The sequence below is a fragment of the Rhinopithecus roxellana genome, chromosome 3 (assembly GCF_007565055.1).
Source record: "Rhinopithecus roxellana isolate Shanxi Qingling chromosome 3, ASM756505v1, whole genome shotgun sequence".
Classification (NCBI taxonomy): Eukaryota; Metazoa; Chordata; class Mammalia; order Primates; family Cercopithecidae; genus Rhinopithecus; species Rhinopithecus roxellana.
Window position 1 is genome coordinate 118,496,261 of NC_044551.1, and position 22,019 is coordinate 118,518,279.

Consider the following 22,019-nt stretch of genomic DNA (forward strand, 5'->3'; position numbering starts at 1 on the left):
ATATATGGTCCTATCCCTAGATATATCCCTAGATACAGCTAACTGTTGACTGTGTTAGGAAGAATTATTTATATAAGACAAACTCTGCCGCAAGAATCCCCAGGAGGATCACTGATGTCTACAGTTCCAACACATTCCTCACCAATCAATACTAAAGACAACATTAATATTAATACAGAACTAGACCCAATCAGATTGTAGGATGGTGCTTTAGTAACCTAGAAAACTTGGTAGATTAAAAGTGAAGGAGAGCTGCTTTTCTAGTCTCAGGGGAAGAGAAGAACAACTTCATCTCACCATGACTAACAGGAATCAGTCTCTTTTTCTGGATAATGCTGCTGCCAGCAGTTTTAAAGAAGTACATCTAATATTTATGCCAAAATAACTTTTGTAATTGGAGTTTCAAAAAAGAAAAGCAGTGAGGGATGGGGTGCATGTTTGAGAGACGGGAATGGATAAATGCTTCTGGCCAGAGAAAACCAACCCTAGAGAGTCTTTGTGCAACTACACATAAACATTCAACTCACACTGTGACTTCTGCCTGCAGGTAAATTTCCTTTGGAATATGCTACTTACCCTGAGATTGTCAACAAATCTGAATCTGTTTTAAAAACACATGGTTTTGCTTTCTTTTAAATAACTGTCTGTGGGGCTTCAAACCATGGCTTATGAGACATTCCATTTTAATTCTTTGAAGGTGAGGACCAGGACCATGTCATGTGTTCATTCTCTGGCTCTACCTGAATCCACCCATGTGCTGGCTGTGCAGCAGAAACTGCCCCTTCCTTTCAAGGGAATGTTATTGAAAGGAATATTGGACAGCAAAAATGTAAGATCTCCTTGAAGGGAAAAGATGTCATAATAGAATGACTTTCTCCTTTTCCTAATTTTTAATGCCAAGAACAGCTTGTACTCATTTTGTGTGAGGTCAACAAAGGGGATTAGCTAGTACAATGCTTCTCTGCTTAAAAAAATTGTTAAGTTTTCCTTTGGGTAAAGCTAAATGTATTTCCTTCTTTCTTCCTCAGTTTGCATTCAGGTAAGCATTTGCAGATTATTTCATAAACATCATTTTTTCTTCAAAGAGATTTAGTCAAAAATTAAAATTAAAAATTAAATTATTATTATTTTTTGAGTCAGAGTCTTGCTCTGTCACCCAGGCTGGAGTACAGTGGCACAATCTCGGCTCACGCAACCTCCACCTCATGGGTTTAAGCAATTCTCCTGCCTCAGCCTCCTGGGTAGCTGGGATTACAGGTAGTTGCCACCATGCCCGGCTAATTTTTGTATTTTTAGTTGAGATCGTTTCCCCATATTGTATTTTTGTATTTAAATAATAATAATTTTGTATTTTTAGTAGAGATGGTTTCCCCATATTGACCAGGCTGACCTCAAACTCCTGACGTCAAGTGATCTGCCCACCTTGGCCTCCCAAAGTGCTGGGATTACAGGCATGAACCACCATGCCCACCCCTAAAAATTAAATTAATTAAAAAGCAATCAGGTATTCTGTTTTCAATTCTCAGTTCTCTCTAATTCTCTGAAGCTATAATCTTTTCTCCAAATCAGTACAATACAGATTCAGAGAGTTAAAAAGAATATTTCATTTCATTAAAAAATGTAAAGGAAAACACTGAGAAAAGATTTGTAACCAATATGAAAAACTACTAATACCTTTATTATATGAAGTGGGAGTTCAAATGGATAAGGTAAAACATTATGTACCAAAGAAATAAATGAGTACAAGACACAAAAGAGACTTTTTTTTTTTTTTTTTTGAGACGGAGTCTCGCTCTATCGCCCAGGCTGGAGTGCAGTGGCTGGATCTCAGCTCACTGCAAGCTCCGCCTCCCAGGTTTACGCCATTCTCCTGCCTCAGCCTCCTGAGTAGCTGGGACTACAGGCGCCCGCCACCTCGCCCGGCTAGTTTTTTTGTATTTTTTAGTAGAGACGGGGTTTCACCGTGTTCGCCAGGATGGTCTTGGTCTCCTGACCTCATGATCCGCCCGTCTCGGCCTCCCAAAGTGCTGGGATTACAGGCTTGAGCAACCGCGCCCGGCCAAAAGAGACATTTTTAAAAGGGAAATATAGCTGGAAAACTGTCCCGCCTTGCCAGCAATCTTAACAGAGCACATTAATATATGTTTGTTTCTAGTCTATACAATTATAAACAAAAGTAAATACTCAAATTTACTTCTCTAATTAAAAACCACTGAGGCATCCTTTGTTCAAACAAAGTATTATTGAGGTGCTCAGGAAGTTGGGTTTAATTCATGATATTTGAAAGGGTGGGCCTTGGAAATTGGCCTGCTTTTACTCTGACTCACCATGTTTCAGGAACTTTTGAGGGAGCTTAAAAGAGCTTCTAATTTTCCAAGAAACACAACTGGAAAACCACTATTTTTAATAACACCCAGTACTGACAGACACTGTGCAACAGGCATACTCCTACAATGTGCATGAGATTCTAAATCACTTCAACCACTTTGAACAGCAATTTAGAAATATTTTCTAAAAATCGCAGAAGCATCCATATACTTTGGCTATTTACATTCACTTCTGAAAACCTAAATTAGCTCAATTGCGTGAAGACACTAAATGCAGCATTATTTAAGTTGGTAAATTTTAGAAATAAGTAAATCCATGTATTCAACCATTTGATAAATATTTACTGAGCAATGACATTACACAAACTAATGTCACCATTAATGGATGACAGGAAACAGGAATGGTGGAGCATGTGGTTTAGAAAACAGATGAGCTTCACTAGATAGCACCTACTGTATTCTGTACTAAAGTCATGAAATCTCATCTGAAGGTGACCTTAATCTTACTGGAGGGCATTAATTCCCCAAATTAACCTACTCCAGATATCACATTACCAAAAAGTACAACGAAAACTAGAAGAGAAAATATGTGAGGTTGTGGCATTCTAAGTGTATTACTGGGGTTCTTTAGGTTAAGACTACATCCCTTATCTGAAGTAAGGTCTCCTTGAAGAGAAAAAAATTCAAAAAATGTAAAACAATTATCTGGAACTCTTTGTCTTTGCTATGAATCTATGGAATCTACAGTTATTTGAAGCACTCCAGACAAAAAATGAGTAAGAATGGCTTCTGCCACACGGAGGTGGGTCAGAAGCTCGACTGGAGGCTTCTCCTTGGTAAACTCCAAGCTCAAAATAAATCAAAGCAATTTGTACATCAGATTATCCAATTTCACATTTTTGTGTGTGTCCATCTTCCCTACGTAATCTCGTATCTTTAAAAAGTCTTATTTAAATGCCTCCAACCTAGTGTCAGCTGTGCTCTGGGTAACTGAAAAATTACATGTCCAGATAAGAGAAGAAGAGAAGATATCCCAGCACACCATTCATGCCTTAAGTAGGTGTGATGATGGCAGAGGTGATAAGTGAGAGATCCTCTAGTCTAGGAAAGGTGGATCTCAAAGACCAAGGTTCTGTTGCCCCACCCCACGCAGGGCAATATCCTACTCTACTGTCATTCTTGAAGGGGCTGATGTGGATTTTATTTGTAAAATAATCAGATAACTAAAGATGAATTATTTATAATAATAAATAATACAATAATATAATTAAAGAATTAAAAAAATTTGATTAAAGAAAGTCACTTCTTTATAGTCTCAAGAATATTTAGAAAATCATAAAGTTAAAGAAGAAGCATTTAGAGATACAAATGAAACGAGGAAACAGAAAATAACTTCTGAGGGCAAAAAAACAAATGAACCGATAAAGATAAACTTCAGGCTATTGCAACTGTCTCTGCTTATCTATTTTTCAGATGGTGGCAGTTGATCAAAAGAATGTGGAAATGACTTCTTCAGGTAAGGAGACAAGTGCAAATCAAAGCAATATGAGGGCTTTTTTTTTTAATTTAAAGTAAAACAAAAAAAATCCTAATATAATCACTTACTCAAAAGAAAAAATAGAAAATAAATTATAATCAGAGTCAGTGGTCAGTGGTTATTTTTTTAAAGAACAGCATTTTAAAAGATTATTTTAACCTTAGAATAATTGCTTTCTGTAAACATAGCATGAATCTAATTTCATAATCTGCTGCATGTTATGTTTATAGAAATTTTAATTAATCTAAACACAAAGTCTTTGGGTCTGTCCTATCTTGCTACAGTACAAAGCACATTAGTACATTCTTGGATAGCTCTCTGTTTATTTTCTTTCACTTGTCTTATTTTATCTTGGGGTATTGCATACATCTTTGTAAGTCAGCTAAACTATGTTCTGAAAGAAGGTGAGAGATAGGACTAGCTGTATTTCCTAAGCTAAGAATTCCTAAGCCTAGCTGGGGAAGGTGACTGCACCCACCTTTAAACATGGGGCTTGTAACTCAGCTCACACCTGACCAAGCAAGTAGTAAAGAGAGCTCACTAAAATACCAATTAGGCTAAAAGCAGGCGGTAAAGAAATAGTCAATCATCTATTGCCTGAGAGCACGGGGGAGGGATAAAGATCTGGATAAAATCCCAGGCATTCAAGCTGGCAGTGGCAACCTGCTTTGGGTCCCCTCTTATATGGGAGCTCTGTTTCACTCTATTAAATCTTGCAACTGCACACTCTTCTGGTCCGCGTTTATTCCGACTCAAACTGAGTTTTCGCTCACCATCCACCACTGGTGATCGCCGCTGTCGCAGACCCGCTGCTGACTTCTACCCCTCTGGATCCAGCAAGGTGTCTGCTGTGCTTCTAATCTAGCAAGGTGCCCATTGCCCGCTCCCCATCGGGCTAGAGGCTCACCATTGTTTCTGCGCTGCTAAGTGCCCGGGTTTGTCCTAATTGAGCTGAACACTAGTCGCTGGGTTCCACGGTTCTCTTCCATGACCCATGGCTTCTAATAGAGCTATAACACCCACTGCATGGCCCAAAGTTCCATTCCTTGGAATTTGTGAGGCCAAGAACCCCAGGTGAGAGAACACAAGGCTTGCCACCATCTTGGGAGCGGCCTGCCACCATCTTGGGAGCTCTAAGAACAAAGACCCACCAGTAACAAAGGTAGAGTATAAACAAAGAAATAAAAATAACTTTTTCTATCTCAATACTTATTCTTTCTGACATATTTTTTTCTGATAATGATTACACTTACCTTAGATTGTTTGCAAAGGTAGCGACAAAGTTCTCCAATATACTGAAACACAGTCACATCATACTTCTTGCAGTCATTCCAAAACTGGCTTGCTGAGAATTTCTTCTTTAACACACAAGTGGCACCTATAAGAAAAGACAAAAACAGGCACTAGCGAAAAACATTCAAGAGCAGAATGAACATAAAACATAAATTATGTTTGTCTAGAACATGTTTGCTCATTTTAAAACTTTAATAACTCGTCATGAGTAATTTGTATCAAACTCATTTGGAAACACTGATTTTATTGTCCAAAAACTCTGTTAAAAATATTGTAATTCTATATTTTTTAATTCTATCTTTTATTCTCTATTTTTGTAATTCTATATGCTTTTTGCAATACACAGGACAAAAGCAACAGTCAAAATAAGTAAAAGAGTTAAAGTATTAGAGCAACGCTATTGATAAGAGTCATCCTTCTTCATAGAAGCCAAGAATATTCACTTACTTTTGAACTTGAATGTATACATATTATTCATTTTTAAAACTTTAAAGCAGTCTCAACATATCTTGAAGTCAACTGTTAGTAAGGTTGAATTTGCAAGATAGTGCTAACAAAAAAGTTCTTAAATGACTGCAAAACCTAGTTTTCACAACAATGTATGTCCAGTGAAGATTTTAATGTCTTGACCTTCATCTTTATTTATGGTGGATACTGATAATATTGTAAATATTCTATTCTAAAAATTACAGCATTTTAGACAAATACAAGTAGCAAATGATCTCCACTGTTTGTATATTATGTGACGTCTAAAAACTGACACATAATCTTGCATGTTTATGAATGGAATCTACTGAGTCACGAGTTCTACCAACTAATTTATTGAGTGTCTATGGCAGATTGTTTGCAAAGATGGCCTCAGCAATTTATTCATGGCTCTTACTTTTGCAATGTAAATTTGCTCCTTCTCCCTTCAAGAGGTGGCTTCTATTTCTCCTGGAATCTTGAATCTAGGCTGGCCCATGACTTGCTCTGATCAATGGAATGAAAGTGAAATAACCTATGTGACTTTCAAGACTAGGCGTTAAGATTCATGCAGCTTCCATACTCACTCCCTTGGAACATTTCTACTGCCATTTGAGGAATCTGGGGGTAGATTGTTTGAGGGTGAGTGATCACAAGGAGGGAGAAGCCCAGCCAATAGCCAGCTCCAACTACATGGCCAAATCCTCAGAAAACTGTTCTTTTCACCTCAGGAAAACACTGAATATGCCATAAAACTGTGTGGTTTTTTTAAAACAAATATTGTGTTATAATAAAATAATATGCATATAATCACTCTAAATTCTACTGATAAAGCTTCAAATGTTAATAAACACTTGTTCCAATTATTAGGCATTTTGAAAACTTATCAAAAAGGAAATAAAGCCTTACCCAACTCAACACATCCAGAAATTCCCAGGATAGCTGCTGAACTATGATACAGAGGAAGGGTTATATAAACAATGTCATCAGCAGTACAACCAAAAGCCCACAGGACAGCAGAACCCCTTAAAACCTGCAGCTGACTAATCACAGCTGCTTTTGGTAGACCTGGAAGAAAAGAAAAGAATGGGAAACATATATACACACACATACATATACATATGTATACATATTCATATAACTAGAAAGGAAGTAATAGGAAGATGATGCTGATAACAACTACACTAGCAATTGACACAAAATATATCACAGTCTATCTGCTTTGTAAAAGAGGCCATTCTGACTCTAGCAACGCTCCTTTGACAGGTTGCTAAGTAGGACTGTATCTCAAACACTATGTAATTTTATAGTTGGCCTTTCTGGATAGATCTAAGATTCCAGAAATTAATTACAGTGGTAGCGCACATTTGGTTTCAGTAGCTGTCTGATAAAGAGTATTTGGGAGGTAAGTTTTTGTGAGTCCTCATGTGTCTGAATATATCTTTTTTTTTCCACCCATACACTTGAATGGCTGCTTGTAAAGAATTGTAGGTAAGAAATTATTTTTATGCAGGACTTTGATGGCATTGCTCTGTAATCTTCTGACTTCCATTATATATGTTGAGCAATTATCAGTCTTTCCGATTTCTTATGCTTTGAATGCAACATGGTATTTCTATTATTTCATTTTTGGAATCTTCTATTAGTTTTCAGTAGTCTATAATATCATGATGACTTGTACCAGGACCAGTCTCATCTATCCATTTCGCTGGGAAATTTGTAGACCTTTTCAGTCTAACAACTCAGGTCTTATAGGTCTAGATAGTTTTGAATTTGAAAAAAAAAAAAAAAAAATTCATACCCCCTTCTTCTTGTTCCTTCATTATTTCTGGGTTTTTTTTTTTTCCCCCATTGCTTTTTTTTGTTACATTTATTTGTGTGTTCATCTTGTCATCTTTAGAACTCTTGATTTTTTTAAAATAGCCCTCCTGGACAGAATCACTAATTTCCTAATCTTGTCTATCCTATTTTTCTTCTCTTACCTTTTGCTTTACTTTTTGAGAGATTTATTTTCCAACACTTGTGTTCTCTGAATATTCCTCTTTTTGTAGTATGCTATTTTTATATTATTGACCTTTTTGTCCGCATCTTTCAGAATATTAGCAATAACAATTTTTTGAAAATTTCTCCTCTCTATCTTGTCAGTTTTCTTCAACATCCTTTTTATCTTTGGTTTGTATTGGTCTCAATCCAATCTAGAATATATTCAGGAGGATTTTTTCAAATATCTGGAGACTATTGACTATCAGTTTATGTTTAAAAGTGCAGACACAAAAACACAAAATAAACAAGCAAAATATTAGCTAGAATCTCTGTGCCTGAAGAACACGTATTTACTAGTTGGTTTCACTGTCCAGAACATTCTGTTGGGGGAATCCATCATGTCAGTGTCTTTCAATTTTTACATGTGGGCTATTCAGATTCCTCAGACAAGAATCTTAATGATTAAAACAGTCAAGTATTAAAAGAAGTTACATATATTAAAGAGAACTTATATATATATATATATATATATATATATATATATATATATATATATATACACACACACACACACATATACATATACACATATTTACAGAGAGGGAGACTTTCTCTTATATCCCCTACTTTTTAAACACCTGTTCTTCCTGGTATTTTCAGAAGTTCATCTTTTCCAGAGAATACGCTTCAGGACTTCTATCAGGCTGGAAGAAGCAATCCAGGACTACAGTTCCTTCTTAAACAAACTTCCCATAAAATTTCCACATTTATTTTCTACTCTTTGAGGTACCTGGTACCCAATTTCTGAGCCTTTCTGGGGTTTGGTGGGGGCAAATGAGTTTTCTTCAAGGCTTTACCATAAGCTTCAGCTTCTTGGGTCTGTGGTGTCTGCCACCACACTCAGTCATCATCTCCTTTTCTAAAATTTTGTAGCTGTCATCTCTAGTTCCATTCTTTTGTCCTAAGGGACTGTGTATCTGCTCAATCTGCCAACTTCTAGACCTGTAATTATTCAGTAGATCTGATTAGGTAGCCTGAAGAATCTCAGAGAGAAGCTCCCTGAGTCTGGACAGAGTAGCCACATACATATTTAGCAGTTTTCAGTTCATTTATCAAAACTGTTCTAATCATAGTAAAAAAAAAAAAAAAACACACACACACACATCCTATTCTCCAGTCTAAAAGGGATTACAATTAGGAACTGAATAGATTTTTAAAATGTAAGAAAAATTTTACTATGCAATAGTTGCTCACAACCTATGCACAAGAAATAAGTAACAGAATACTCTTAATATGTCTAAGTCAAATCACCGATCATCTTCAAACTAATAATGAAAGCCCATTTAGGCTACCATTAATACCACTCAGTATTTCCTAGAAATCAATTAAGTTTAACATATCTTTTGAATTCTCTTTCTCTTCTTTCTTAAGACTGAGTCTCACTCTGTTGCCCAGGCTGGAGTGCAGTGGTGCAATCAGCTCACTGTAATCCTGAACTTCTGGGATAGAATGATTCTCCTGCCTCAGCCTCCTGAGTAGCTGGTATTACAGGTGTATGCCACCACACCTGGCTATTTTTTTAAAATTTTTTGTAGATATGGGGGTCTCACTATGTTGCCCAGGCTGGTCTCAAACACTTGGCCTCAAGTAATCCTCCTGCCTTGGCCTCCAAAGTATATGATTATAGGTGTGAGTCACTGTGCCAGGCCCTTCTTTGAATTCTCAGGCAGTTTTGCTATTCTTTGTTATTGCTATTATTTACTTAAAATAAAGTTTATTTACTTGATTTCATTTTTTATCTTAGTCCGAACTTGCAATGCCTTCAAGATTTCCTGTTTGCCATATAATTCAATTACCCTAACCAAAATCAGGAGAGCCAGTGACAGGTGCTTAAATTGCAGGTATACCTGGATTATGCTTAGGATTTAATAATTTACACAAGAATATAGAGAACTGTTTTCAAGTGTATTAAAACACTTTTTAAATCCAAAAGAATCAGTAGATACTATTTAAACTAATTTCTTCATTTTAGATATCACAAATTTGAGGATCAGAGAAGCTAACAAAGATCTTGCCCAAAAAGTCAAGTATCATACACTGAGCAAAGAGACTGGATCAGGGTGTTCGGACACTGCCGTGCCCTTTGTACTACCAAACTTTAAGCAAATATTGTCAAATGGGACAAACGCCAAGTGAACAAGATGACTTTTCAAGTAGAAGTTAAAATAATTAACTTTCCATTCAAGTTGGAAAGTTCTAGCATCTGAGATCCTTACATCTTCTTGCAAGCATGCGTTCTCAGATGGTTGGTCACTACCCATGGTAGAAATTTGCCCAACACCATTGCTTTGCAAATTTGTCACATTCATTTTAGCCTTCAGAAGAATTGATCATACCTGTTGTTCCAGAGGTAAAAATGTAAAGACAAGTAGACTTGAGGAGTGAGACAACATGGCGGCTGCGTGGCACGGGCTCATCAGATGAGGTGCTCAGTTTTTCTTTGAGTGAAATTATGCCTTGTGGAACTGAATCTTTCATCCCCCAAACACTGATATTTTCTGAGAGGCTTGGAAGGATTTCTTCTACAGTTCCAAGCAAATCTAAAAGCCAAAGGGTTGGGAAGAGGTAAGCAAACCTTAAATCTCAAACCATTCACTTTGGAGTTGTTTTGTGTATTTAAACAGGGATCAAATGTAAATAAAATGCTGATTTCTTTCTCATGTTGGATAAGTAATATCACAGCCATTTTATGATTCTGTTTCAACAGGACCAACTGAAAGGGAAATTTAGTTATTGCCTGACAGACCAATGCAAGCAGTCCAATTCAGACTGAATTTAAGAGACTCTATTATTAAAATTATGGGTTTTCCCCTGCCAATTTTTTTTTTTTTTTTTTTTTTTTTTTTTTTTTTTTTTTTTTTTTTTTGAGGCGGAGTCTCGCTCTGTCGCCCAGACTGGAGTGCAGTGGCTCAATCTCCGCTCACTGCAAGCTCCGCCTCCCGGGTTCACGCCATTCTCCTGCCTCAGCCTCCCGAGTAGCTGGGACTACAGGCGCCCGCCACCTCGCCCGGCTAGTTTTTTTGTATTTTTAGTAGAGACGGGGTTTCACCATGTTAGCCAGGATGGTCTCGATCTCCTGACCTCGTGATCCGCCCGTCTCGGCCTCCCAAAGTCCCCTGCCAATTTTTAAATAAAACTATTTAAAACTCTGTCTGAATCTAAATTCAGGATACTGCACTGAACATTTTCCTTGAAGTACAACTCGGTAGCTAGTTATTCCAAAAAGCTGTCTGTAGGTTACTCTTCAGTTTCACTGTAATGCAAAACATTTGGGGGAATCTCCTGACGGCTCTGAAATTACATGATCATTGTGGTTTAGAAATCATTCCAAAGCCAAAAGTTAAGTGAGTGGGTACTCCAAAATGGAGGAGGCTGGGAGAGAGAGGCGAAGATTGAGAAATCACCTACTGGGTACAATGTTTACAATTCACACTTTGGGTGATGGGCACATCAGAAGCCCAAATCTCACCATTAAGAAATATATCACCTGACTTCAAACTATACTACAAGGTTACAGTAACCAAAACAGCATGGTACTGGTACCAAAACAGAGATATAGACCAATAGAACAGAACAGAGTCCTCAGAAATAATACCACACATCTACAGCGATCTGGTCTTTGACAAACCTGAGAAAAACAAGAAATGGGGAAAGGATTCCCTATTTAATAAATGGTGCTGGGAAAATTGGCTAGCCATTAAGTAGAAAGCTGAAACTGGATCCTTTCCTTACTCCTTATACGAAAATTAATTCAAGATGGATAAGAGACTTAAATGTTAGACCTAATACCATAAAAACTCTAGAAGAAAACCTAGGCAGTACCATTCAGGACATAGGCATGGGCAAGGACTTCATGTCTAAAACACCAAAAGCAACGGCAACAAAAGCCAAAATTGAAAGTGGGATCTAATTAAACTAAAGAGCTTCTGCACAGCAAAAGAAACTACCATCAGAGTGAACAGGCAACCTACAGAATGGGAGAAAATTTTTGCAATCTACTCATCTGACAAAGGGCTAATATCCAGAACCTACAAAGAACTCATACAAATTTACAAGAAAAAAGCAAACAACCCCATCAAAAAGTGGGCAAAGGATATGAACAGACATTTCTCAAAAGAAGACAGTCATACAGCCAACAGACACATGAAAAAATGCTCATCATCACTGGCTATCAGAGAAATGCAAATCAAAACCATAATGAGATACCATCTCACACCAGTTAGAATGGCAATCATTAAAAAGTCAGGAAACAACAGGTGCTGGAGAGGATGTGGAGAAATAGGAACACTTTTACACTGTTGGTGGGATTGTAAACTAGTTCAACCATTATGGAAAACAGTATGGCGATTCCTCAAGGATCTAGAACTAGAAGTACCATATGACCCAGCCATCCCATTACTGGGTATATACCCAAAGGATTATAAATCATGCTGCTATGAAGACACATGCACACATATGTTTATTGCGGCACTATTCACAATAGCAAAGACTTGGAATCAACCCAAATGTCCATCAGTGACAGACGGGTTTAAGAAAATGTGGCACATATACACCATGGAATATTATGCAGCCATAAAAAAGGATGAGTTTCTGTCCTTTGTAGGGACATGGATGCAGCTGGAAACCATCATTCTCAGCAAAATATCACAAGAACAGAAAACCAAACACTGCATGTTCTCACTCATAGGTGGGAACTGAACAATGAGATCACTTGGACTCAGGAAGGGGAACATCACACACCGGGGCCTATCATGGGGAGGGGGTAGAGGGGAGGGATTGCATTGGGAGTTATACCTGATGTAAATGATGAGTTGATTGGTGCTGACGAGTTGATGGGTGCAGCACACCAACATGGCACAAGTATACATATGTAACAAACCTGCACGTTATGCACATGTACCCTAGAACTTAAAGTATAATAATAATAAAAAAAAGAAATATATCTATTTAATAATCCTGCACATGTACCCTTTGAATCCATAAAAATAAAAACTAAAATTAAAATTAAAAGCAATTAATTTGTACTAGGTACATGTCAAACAAATTTTAAGTTAAGTGAGGAGATTTAGAGATTTTCTCTGGATCACGTTAATTAAAGATAAAAGCCTTTGAAAGCAAAAGGGGCAAAAGAATGCCTTCCAGAAAAGGCAGTGAGACCCATGGTGCAAGGGAGGGTGTGACTGGCAGGCAAGAGTGGACCCTCCATCAGCAACTGTAGGATGCAAGGCCTGGGCAAAACCAAAGTCGACCAGATAAGAAGGAAGAGGAGAAAAGCCTAAGGAATTGGTGTCTTCAGGCCTGAAGGACTTAAGAATCCTGGCAAGGTCAAGGGCCTGGGTAGCAATTCAAGGTTCAGAAAGAAAAAGGGTCAAGTTTCTTAGGAAGGATCCGCTACAAGGATAACAAAGGAGCAGCTGTTGAGGTAAGACTATGTTGAGTTAATCTGTGAAACTGAACCAGACCTTCTTGATTTGCCCATTAACCCAGGAAAAAAGTATCATCTGTTCAAGAGGGGAGTAGTGGTGGAAAACAAGAGAGACAGAAGGTGGGAATGGGTCCTTGATAAGGAAATAATTAAGCACTGAGGTACCCAACACTCTATGGGATACAAAAGAAACAATGTCATCATTCCTATACAGCCTTTTGTGTAAGCAAGTGAAGCATCATTTTTTTCTCCAGAGTAGAGAGGCATGCAATTATTTATATTATTTAAATTCTTTTTAAATTAACCACTCCCTTACTTTAGCATGGATCTCTGACATGAAGTTCAACTTTTATATTCTACATGGCAACTCTGATTTTATTTCCTTATTTCTATAATATGCTATACATTCAGAAGGTCCAAGGGATTTCTGAGTGCTATATAGGTTATCTTAAAATCTATATTAATATCCTTGGGGATATTAAACAGTAGTACCCCACTGGCCTTTTGGAGGTAATGCAAGGAAAGTCAAACATTACTGGCAACTACCAGAAGCTAAGAGACAAGAAAAAAATCTTGGATACTTCTGTGGGATCTTGACCCTGCTGACACCTTTATTTTGGACGTCTAGCCCCCAGAACTGTGAGAAAATAATTTTCACTTGTTTTAAGTCACCAAGTTTGTGATACGTCATTATAGCAGCCTTAGGAAACTCATACATCAAGCTCACAAGTTGGTGGATGGTAGAATTAGTAATCTAACCATAGGCTAATTAACTCTAAAAGTATAAAATTACCTCATAAAAGAAATAAATGGAGAAAAAGAAAAAATAATGGTGCTAAATGTAAAACAGATCCAGATCAGCCAGGCCTGGTGGCTCATGCCTGTAATTCCAGTTCTTTGGGAGGCCGAGGCAGGTGGATCACCTGAGGTCAGGAGTTCGAGACCAGCCTGGCCAACATGGTGAAACCCCATCTCTACTAAGAATACAAACAAATTAGCCAGGCATGCTGGTGGGTGCCTGTAATCCCATCTACTTAGGAGACTGAGGCAGGAGAATGGCTTGAACCCAAGAGGAGGAGGTTGCAGTGAGCTGAGATCGCGCCATTGTACTCCAGCCTGTGCAACAAGAGCAAAACTCTGTCTCAAAAAAAAAAAAAAAAAAAAAAAAAAAAAGACCCAGATCAGAATGCTCAAGTTCTGTACATGAAAATATGGACCTTTACACCTAAAGTAACTATATATTTTCCTAATTTTTAAGGAAAATTTTAAAAATAATCACAAGATATATTCTGCTTTGAGTTTGAATTCAGAGTTCTGCATTACACATTTCGTTGGAAACATAAATCAGTATCTGGTTCCCTCAAGAGGCCAACTGTCAGTCATTGGGTTAGTTCTACTATAATGCAATACATTGGGGGAAAACTCTTGATTTACTGTCATGAAATCTGTAACCCAGATTGATCACAAAGAAGCAGCAAGAGAAATATGTCAAGTGGGACTAAGCAGTTTATAAATAAAACCTGTATGAAAGTAGAAGGCAACACAGAAATAAGGAAGTTGATATGTAGCAGAAAGTGGGGTTCATAGCCTGAAGATGTCTTATTAATTTTTATTTCTATAACAAAGCTAAGTAAAATGTAAGAATCCAGGAAAATGCCTAGTTCTACTTAACACACCTATCATGCTGCTGTATACAGATTGCTTTGGCAAGATGTCAAAAACCACCAAGGATGATGGGAGGAGCGACAATTCAGAAACATGAAAATGCTGTATAAGCAAAGGGTCTAGACTTTATTTTTTAATGTTAGTTCTAGATTTTGTTGTAATGACTTTTTCTCAGGTTTTGAACTTGTAAGTACAAATCTCTGAACTGACTCATTTTATTACTTTAATTTCAAAAAATCTCATCTGGAATGAGAAATTTCCAGCACAAACTTTTATATGTTCTTACTGATATGTATGTCTAAATTGGGAAAATAAGTGCCGAGAAAGTTAAAATATGATTAAGTGTGGTTCCAAATCTTTGTTGGAATTGTAGAGCCCAAAGAAACTAAGTATTTACCAAGAGTGATACTTTTTACAGCAAGGAAAAAGGAAGTGAGAAGGTTCCTAGGAATCAGAGGAGATACAATGTCATTTCTTTCATAAGGTAAAATTAATTTTATTTAGGTGAAATGCTTAGAATTCTCAAACAGAATTTAGTGTAACCAAATTATTTCTTCAAGAGTGGTAGGAAATGTGGGTGAGGATAGAGAAAGCTAAAATAAAACTTTGAAAAGTCATGTAGGGGATAAAAAATCATTATCACTGCCAGTCTTTCTTAATAAAATGAAATCTTGGCCAGGCATGATGGCTCATGCCTATAATCCCAGCACCTTGGGAGGGTGAGGCAGGTGGATCACCTGAGATCAGGAGTTGAAGAACAGCCTGGCCAACATGGTGAAACCCTGTCTCTACCAAAATTACAAAAATTAGCTGGATGTGGTGCTGGGCACCTGTAATCCCAGCTACTAGGGAGACTGAGGCAGGAGAACCGCTTGAGCCTGGGAGGCGGAGGTTGCATTGAGCCAAGATCATGCCACTGCACTCCAGCTTAGGGGACAGAGTGAGACTGCGTCTTAAAATATATATATATATATATTTTTTTCATGTCCTTTAACAGTAAATTCTGAATATTGTCTTGACACAAAATAGCATTTGTTTAAATACTTTAAGGAAATGACTTTGTCTCATGAGGATTAATGCTTCAGTGAAATGTATTACCATTGATACCTGTAGAATTGTAAGCATCTCAAAAGAATGATGTATGTTCTCCTCCATCCTTCTGTTCACTCTACCTGGCCACATACCATAGGTGCTAGATAGATCACTGGTTACAGAAACTGAACTTTGTACCATTTTGATCGTACACTACTGCAAGAAAATGAGACAGCTGGATTTTCTGGTTTTTTTTTTTTTTTTTTTTTTTTTTTGAGATGGAGTCTCCCTCTGTGCTCCAAACTCGAGTGCAGTGCCACAATCTCGGCTCACTACAACCTCTGCTGCCCAGGTTCAAGCAATTCTCCTGCCTCAGCCTCCCAAGTAGCTGGGATTACAGGTGCCTGCCACCACACCTTGCTAAATTTTGTATTTTTAGTAGAGACGGGGTTTTCACAATGTTGGCCAGGCTGATCTCGAGCTCCTGACTTCAGGTGATTCATCCACCTTGGCCTCCCAAAGTGCTGGGATTATAGACATGAGCCACTGCGCCCAGCCTGACAGCTGGATTTTCTATGACCTTTAACAAAGTCTACATTGTAGGCATAATTTCTATTTTTTTTTTTTTTTTTTTGAGGTGGAGTCTTGCTCTGTCGCCCAGGCTGGAGTGCAGTGGCCAGATCTCAGCTCACTGCAAGCTCCGCCTCCCGGGTTCCCGCCATTCTCCTGCCTCAGCCTCCCAAGTAGCTGGGACTACAGGCGCCCGCCACCTCGCCCGGCTAGTTTTTTGTATTTTTAGTAGAGACGGGGTTTCACTGTGTTCGCCAGGATGGTCTCGATCTCCTGACCTTGTGATCCGCCCGTCTCGGCCTCCCAAAGTGCTGGGATTACAGGCTTGAGCCACCGCGCCCGGCCCATAATTTCTATTTTCAAAGAAGCATGTTCATTCAAAACTTACATATTTTTTTCCTCCCACATGCAGTGTACTTTATTAGGTGGGGTTGCAAGTACAAAAATGTTAATTATAATCCCTGTAAAAAATCCTTTAGCATTTATTTTACAAACTGATTTCTTGTTTCTTCATCAACATTAGATCTTATTCACATCTTCAAGACTGCAAAATATATGGGTAAAAATTTTATATATCCCTCTAATATGCCATTAGTATGAGTTATATTATTTATGCTGCACTAAAAACTATATTATTCTACATAAAACAAGCTAATACTTTCAAAGATATGGGATGGGAATTGATTGATTATAGCTGTTAATACATTGGTAAGCATTTCAACTTTAAACTTTTAGGCACTAATAAACCTAATATGAAATTGAGCTACAAATGGTTAACTTTAGCTTTCCATACTGCAAAGCAACATTAGAATTCAAAGTGAAATTAGAGATCTTGCCACATGCTTATAGTTACCATCCTATTGTGTAGAGCAGTTCAACAGGCTTGTCACATGATGCACGGGTAGCTATGGTTTCTAAGAAAATTGATGCTTAAATGAACAATGTCTTCAAACAATTCATATTGAGCTATAGATATTAATACTTCATATAAGGTCCAAAAATTCACTTTATCATGACTAATATGTCAGCTATTTATACAAATATTAGTTTATTAATAATCATACTAACTCTAGGGAGTATGTTTTATCTTCATTTTAAGGAGACTGAATATAAGGAATTTGAAGGCAATTGAACATTAGAAAAAACTCACTGACCTGCGTAAGTTAATACATGATAGAGTTTGTGTTTTCATTCAAATGTACTAGACTTCGAAATCTATCCTGTTAACTTTAAGACCTATACTACTACATTGCCATTCATTACATGTATCTTTAAAATCAGTTATCTAAATATGATTTATTAAATAATTCTTCTCTTTTCTTGGTAACTCAGGCTGTTTCCCTCAATTCTCTGTCTAGTTTTGTGATATTATAATTTTCAATAAGTATAGCTTTAAAATATCTTTATAGAGCTGGTAGTATTAGTAATTTCTCATTAAACATTATTTCAAAAAATTATTTCCCTATTTCACCCATTTTTCAACACAAAGCTTGCAATTAGGTTGTCAAAAACCCATTGTTCTGATACAGTTTAGAAGTTAAGCTATTTGACTTGTTTTTCCTGTTAGTGGATATTATATGTGCTTTAACAACAATACTCAAAGAACGCTGGAGAAAATGGCTTATTTGACTTAGTTTTCAAACTGTATCATTTGTGAAGTTAAAAATAATTTTAGATTGCTTTTGCTATATCATATCTTTCCTCTTGATATAAAATAAAAACTAATAATAGTGTTAGAAAAATATATCAAAATACATATTTGGACAGCTTGCAATACACTGCTGTTGAAATCAACATCTGAAAGTCATGTTAACCTGATTAAATAATTTTATTCGAACACAAGCTGATTAAACTTCTATTCCTCTTGGATTTTTCATGTATTGCTTGCCAAGATAATTTAAAGATTTGTGAATCAAATTGCTTATGCATCAATCATGTTATATTCAGTTCTGACAAAAATAAATTATTTTTCCTTAAAAATATAAGGATTCAACATGAAGTGTTGGCTTTATTATTTGTTTATGGGAGCAGGAACTGGAACCTGTGAGAAGGGAGTGAAGAACAAGAAAAGTTAACACCTGGAATACAGGAAAATTGCCCAAGAATGGGTTCCAACTTACACTGTGGACCCCACCGGCTTAAAAACAAAAACATACAGTTTCAGGAAAACACTGGAATTCTGGATTGATTCCCTAGAGTATAGGATTTTTAGCCAGAGAGTCTGGATTCAAACAGCACTTCTGACACTTGCTAGTTGTGTGACCTTGGACAAGTCGCTTCATTTATCTGAGTCTCCCTCTCCTCTTTTGAAAAGTGATTCCATACAACTTATACAGTTGTCGAGATAATTAAATGAAATATATAAACCATTCATTATGGTGCCTGACCCAGAATTAGTCCTCCTTAAATGGTGTCTGCAGGGGTTGTTGTTGTTATTACTACTACTGTTGGTTGTTTGATGATGATGATGATGATGATGATGATGACATACAATGAGCTCAAGCTCATTAAATAGAAAGTTGAAGGCTGAAAAGAGGAGATCATAGACCCTGGAAGGGAGAGAAACAGATTGGGAACCCAGGTCCTTAAATGGGAGAAGTGCTTCTAGTGATTCTGACGTGTTTTGTTTCCAAGTCAGACCATGCTCTTCCTCTTCCTACCCAAAATAACCAGGCAGGGTGAGCTGGGGCTCACTTAACATAGCAAAGTTCTCAAGGAGTGAGATATAAAATTGATGAATAACAGAAGCACAAATCTTTCTATTGCAATAACATATTTTTCTCTGACATGATTTAACTGGCCTGAATATATGCACACAAGTTTCTAAGTGGGTTTATGTGTTTTCACTCTCAGTTGCTCCCACATTTTTGAGGGGAGCAGATGGAATATTATTATAACATAATTTATACATTATATTATAACCAAAATTACACAAAAAAAGAAAAAGTCAAACACTTAATTTGATGGTATTTCGAACACATCACCTGTTGTCAATGAATAATTATTACTGAAATGGCACAGGAAGGCATATTGCATCTGGCTTGCTATTTTTCAGTAAGAAAGGGGTGAAATTAGAAGAGTAAATGCAGACGAAAGCCATCTACAGACAGACTCATTAGTAAGTAAATGATATATATATTTATATATGTTATATATAAATACATATATAAATACACATACAATATATATATACACACATTTTATATATATATATATATATATATTTAAAAGGCAGTGAATACTAAGGTAGTATTTCTGCAAGACTCGGACCCCATCAGGGCTATTTCCCTCATGACCTCTTAGTTATTAACAGTAGAAGAACCCTCTTCTTTTTGGCCAGAGAAGAGCTAGTGACCTCACTCCAAACCTGTATCTGAGAGCATTCCAACCTTGGCCACTGAGGGCTAGGAAGTAGTTATGGATGTACTGCTACTGGAGAGGAAAAGAAAGCTGTTTAAAGTCAACTCACTAGGGTTGTGTAACACACTATGTGGGTTTCCCTCCATACAACAAATCTCAAATGAAGAGACCTGGGCAAAAGTGACTTCTTACTATGGGTGGCTGTCTCTGCCATTATGTAGTTAAAAATAATGATTGCATCCATTTGTTGGATATACTTTATGATTCTGGTATTCTGTAGGGTTCTTTACATTTAATTCACACAAGACCCAATGATAATCATTGATCAAACCTATGTGATATAGCCTACTACACACCTAGGCTGTACGATATAGCCTACTGCTCTGCTCCTAGGCTACAAACCTGTACACCATATTACTGTGCTGAAAACATTGCAGGCAATTCTAACACAATAATACGTGTTTGTGTATTTAAATATATCTGAACCTAGAAAAGGTACAATAAACATAGAGAATTATAATCTTATGGGACCGTCATCACATATGCATTCTATTGCTGGCTTTATAATGATTTTGCCTTCTATTTTTAAGTTATACCTCCTGGAACTGTGTATTCAGGCATTTCCATGTAGCTTCAAATAACAGTGTAGTTTGAAAGAGAACCTTAAACATATTGTTTTGGTACATTTTAGAAAAATTCTGTTTTTCATAAGTTATATAGAACCAATTCCAAACAGGTTTCTTAGGCCACGCCAGATAATGTGCACTGTGATAGGTGAAGTTTCCATCATGGCTGGTATCTGATAACTGTCTTTAGGAATAAGCCAAAGGAAAAGGTTTCAGCTAAACCACCAGGTAAATGCTATTATTGTTATTGTCACTAGCAAAAATAAGTTGCCATGTACTCAAGGCTAACTAAAAGGTACTCTCAGTGGTTTGGGGAGACACAGGATTTTTACTTCTTATGAAGAGAAATCTGAAATGCTTCAAAATATGTTGAACCACAAAATAATATCAAATCTAATTTGAAAGAGTTCAGGGTAATTGAATATTTTTTTAAAGGTCTCTATTTATAATTATAATGATTTAACATGTGGTGTATTAAGAAAGGATGGAGAATAAAATATATACTATATGCAAGTAAATCAGAAACCTTGTGGGTGCCTACTATGTCTAAAGCACTTTGTACCTTTTGGGAGTGATGATTAGTAACACTGACATCAACACAACAAGGAAATCCCAACCATATCACCACCCTCGAAACCACTTACCAAATGAACAGTAGAGTGGACAACTTTTTGCAAAAATATGCAAAGTAAATTAAAAGTTAGCAAGTGTTCATGTGTATCTCATAGTTTTTATTATGCCATTCATTCACTCATTCATTCAGGTAATGAATATTTGTTGAATATCTCCTTTGTGATAAGTCCTGAAAATTTAGCAGTGAACAAAACAAATTTCCTCAGTTCAAGAATTTACAGCCTACCGCACAACTAGATGGAAACTGAACAACCTGCTCCTGAATGACTACTGGGTACATAACGACATGAAGGCAGAAATAAAGATGTTCTTTGAAACCAATGAGAACAAAGACACAACATACCAGAATCTCTGGGACACATTTAATGCAGTGTGTAGAGGGAAATTTTTAGCACTAAATGCCCACAAGAGAAAGCAGGAAAGATCTAAAAATGACACCCTAACATCACAATTAAAAGAACTAGAGAAGCAAGAGCAAACACATTCAAAAGCTAGCAGAAGGCAAGAAATAACTAAGATCAGAGCAGAACAGAATGAGATAGAGACACAAAAAACTCTTCAAAAAATAAATGAATCCAGGAGCTGGTTTTTTGAAAAGATCAACAAAATTGATAGACCGCTAGCAAGACTAATAAAGAAGAAAAGAAACAAGATTCAAATAGATGCAATAAAAAATGATAAAGTGGATATAACCACCAATCCCACAGAAACATAAACTACCATCAGAGAATACTATAAACACCTCTATGCAAATAAACTGGAAAATCTAGAAGAAATGGATAAATTCCTGGACACATATACCCTTCCAAGAGTGAACCAGGAAGAAGTTGAATCTCTGAATAGATCTATAACAGCCTCTGAAATTGATGCAATAATTAATAGCCTACCAACCAAAAAAAGTGCAGAACAAGATGGGTTCACAACCAAATTCTACCAGAGGTAGAAAGAGGAGTTGGTACCATTCCTTTCGAAACTATTCCAATCAATAGAAAAAGATGAAATCCTCCCTAACTCATGAGGCCAGCATCATCCTCATACCAAAG

At 36.9% G+C, this 22,019-nt stretch overlaps 1 protein-coding gene across 4 annotated transcripts in view; it reads right to left on the bottom strand.

Annotated features, from left to right (window-relative positions):
• SLC27A6 (solute carrier family 27 member 6) overlaps nucleotides 1-22,019 on the bottom strand; it is a 72,183-nt gene that overhangs the window by 45,086 nt on the left and 5,078 nt on the right. For all 4 annotated transcript variants that reach the window (XM_030926738.1, XM_030926737.1, XM_030926740.1 and 1 more), the window contains 3 exons: nucleotides 10,002-10,205; nucleotides 6,532-6,690; nucleotides 5,118-5,242 (listed from right to left, as the gene is read on the bottom strand). In XM_030926738.1, coding sequence (XP_030782598.1) covers nucleotides 5,118-5,242; nucleotides 6,532-6,690; nucleotides 10,002-10,205 — 488 coding nt within the window. The remainder of the gene's footprint in view (nucleotides 1-5,117; nucleotides 5,243-6,531; nucleotides 6,691-10,001; nucleotides 10,206-22,019) is intronic.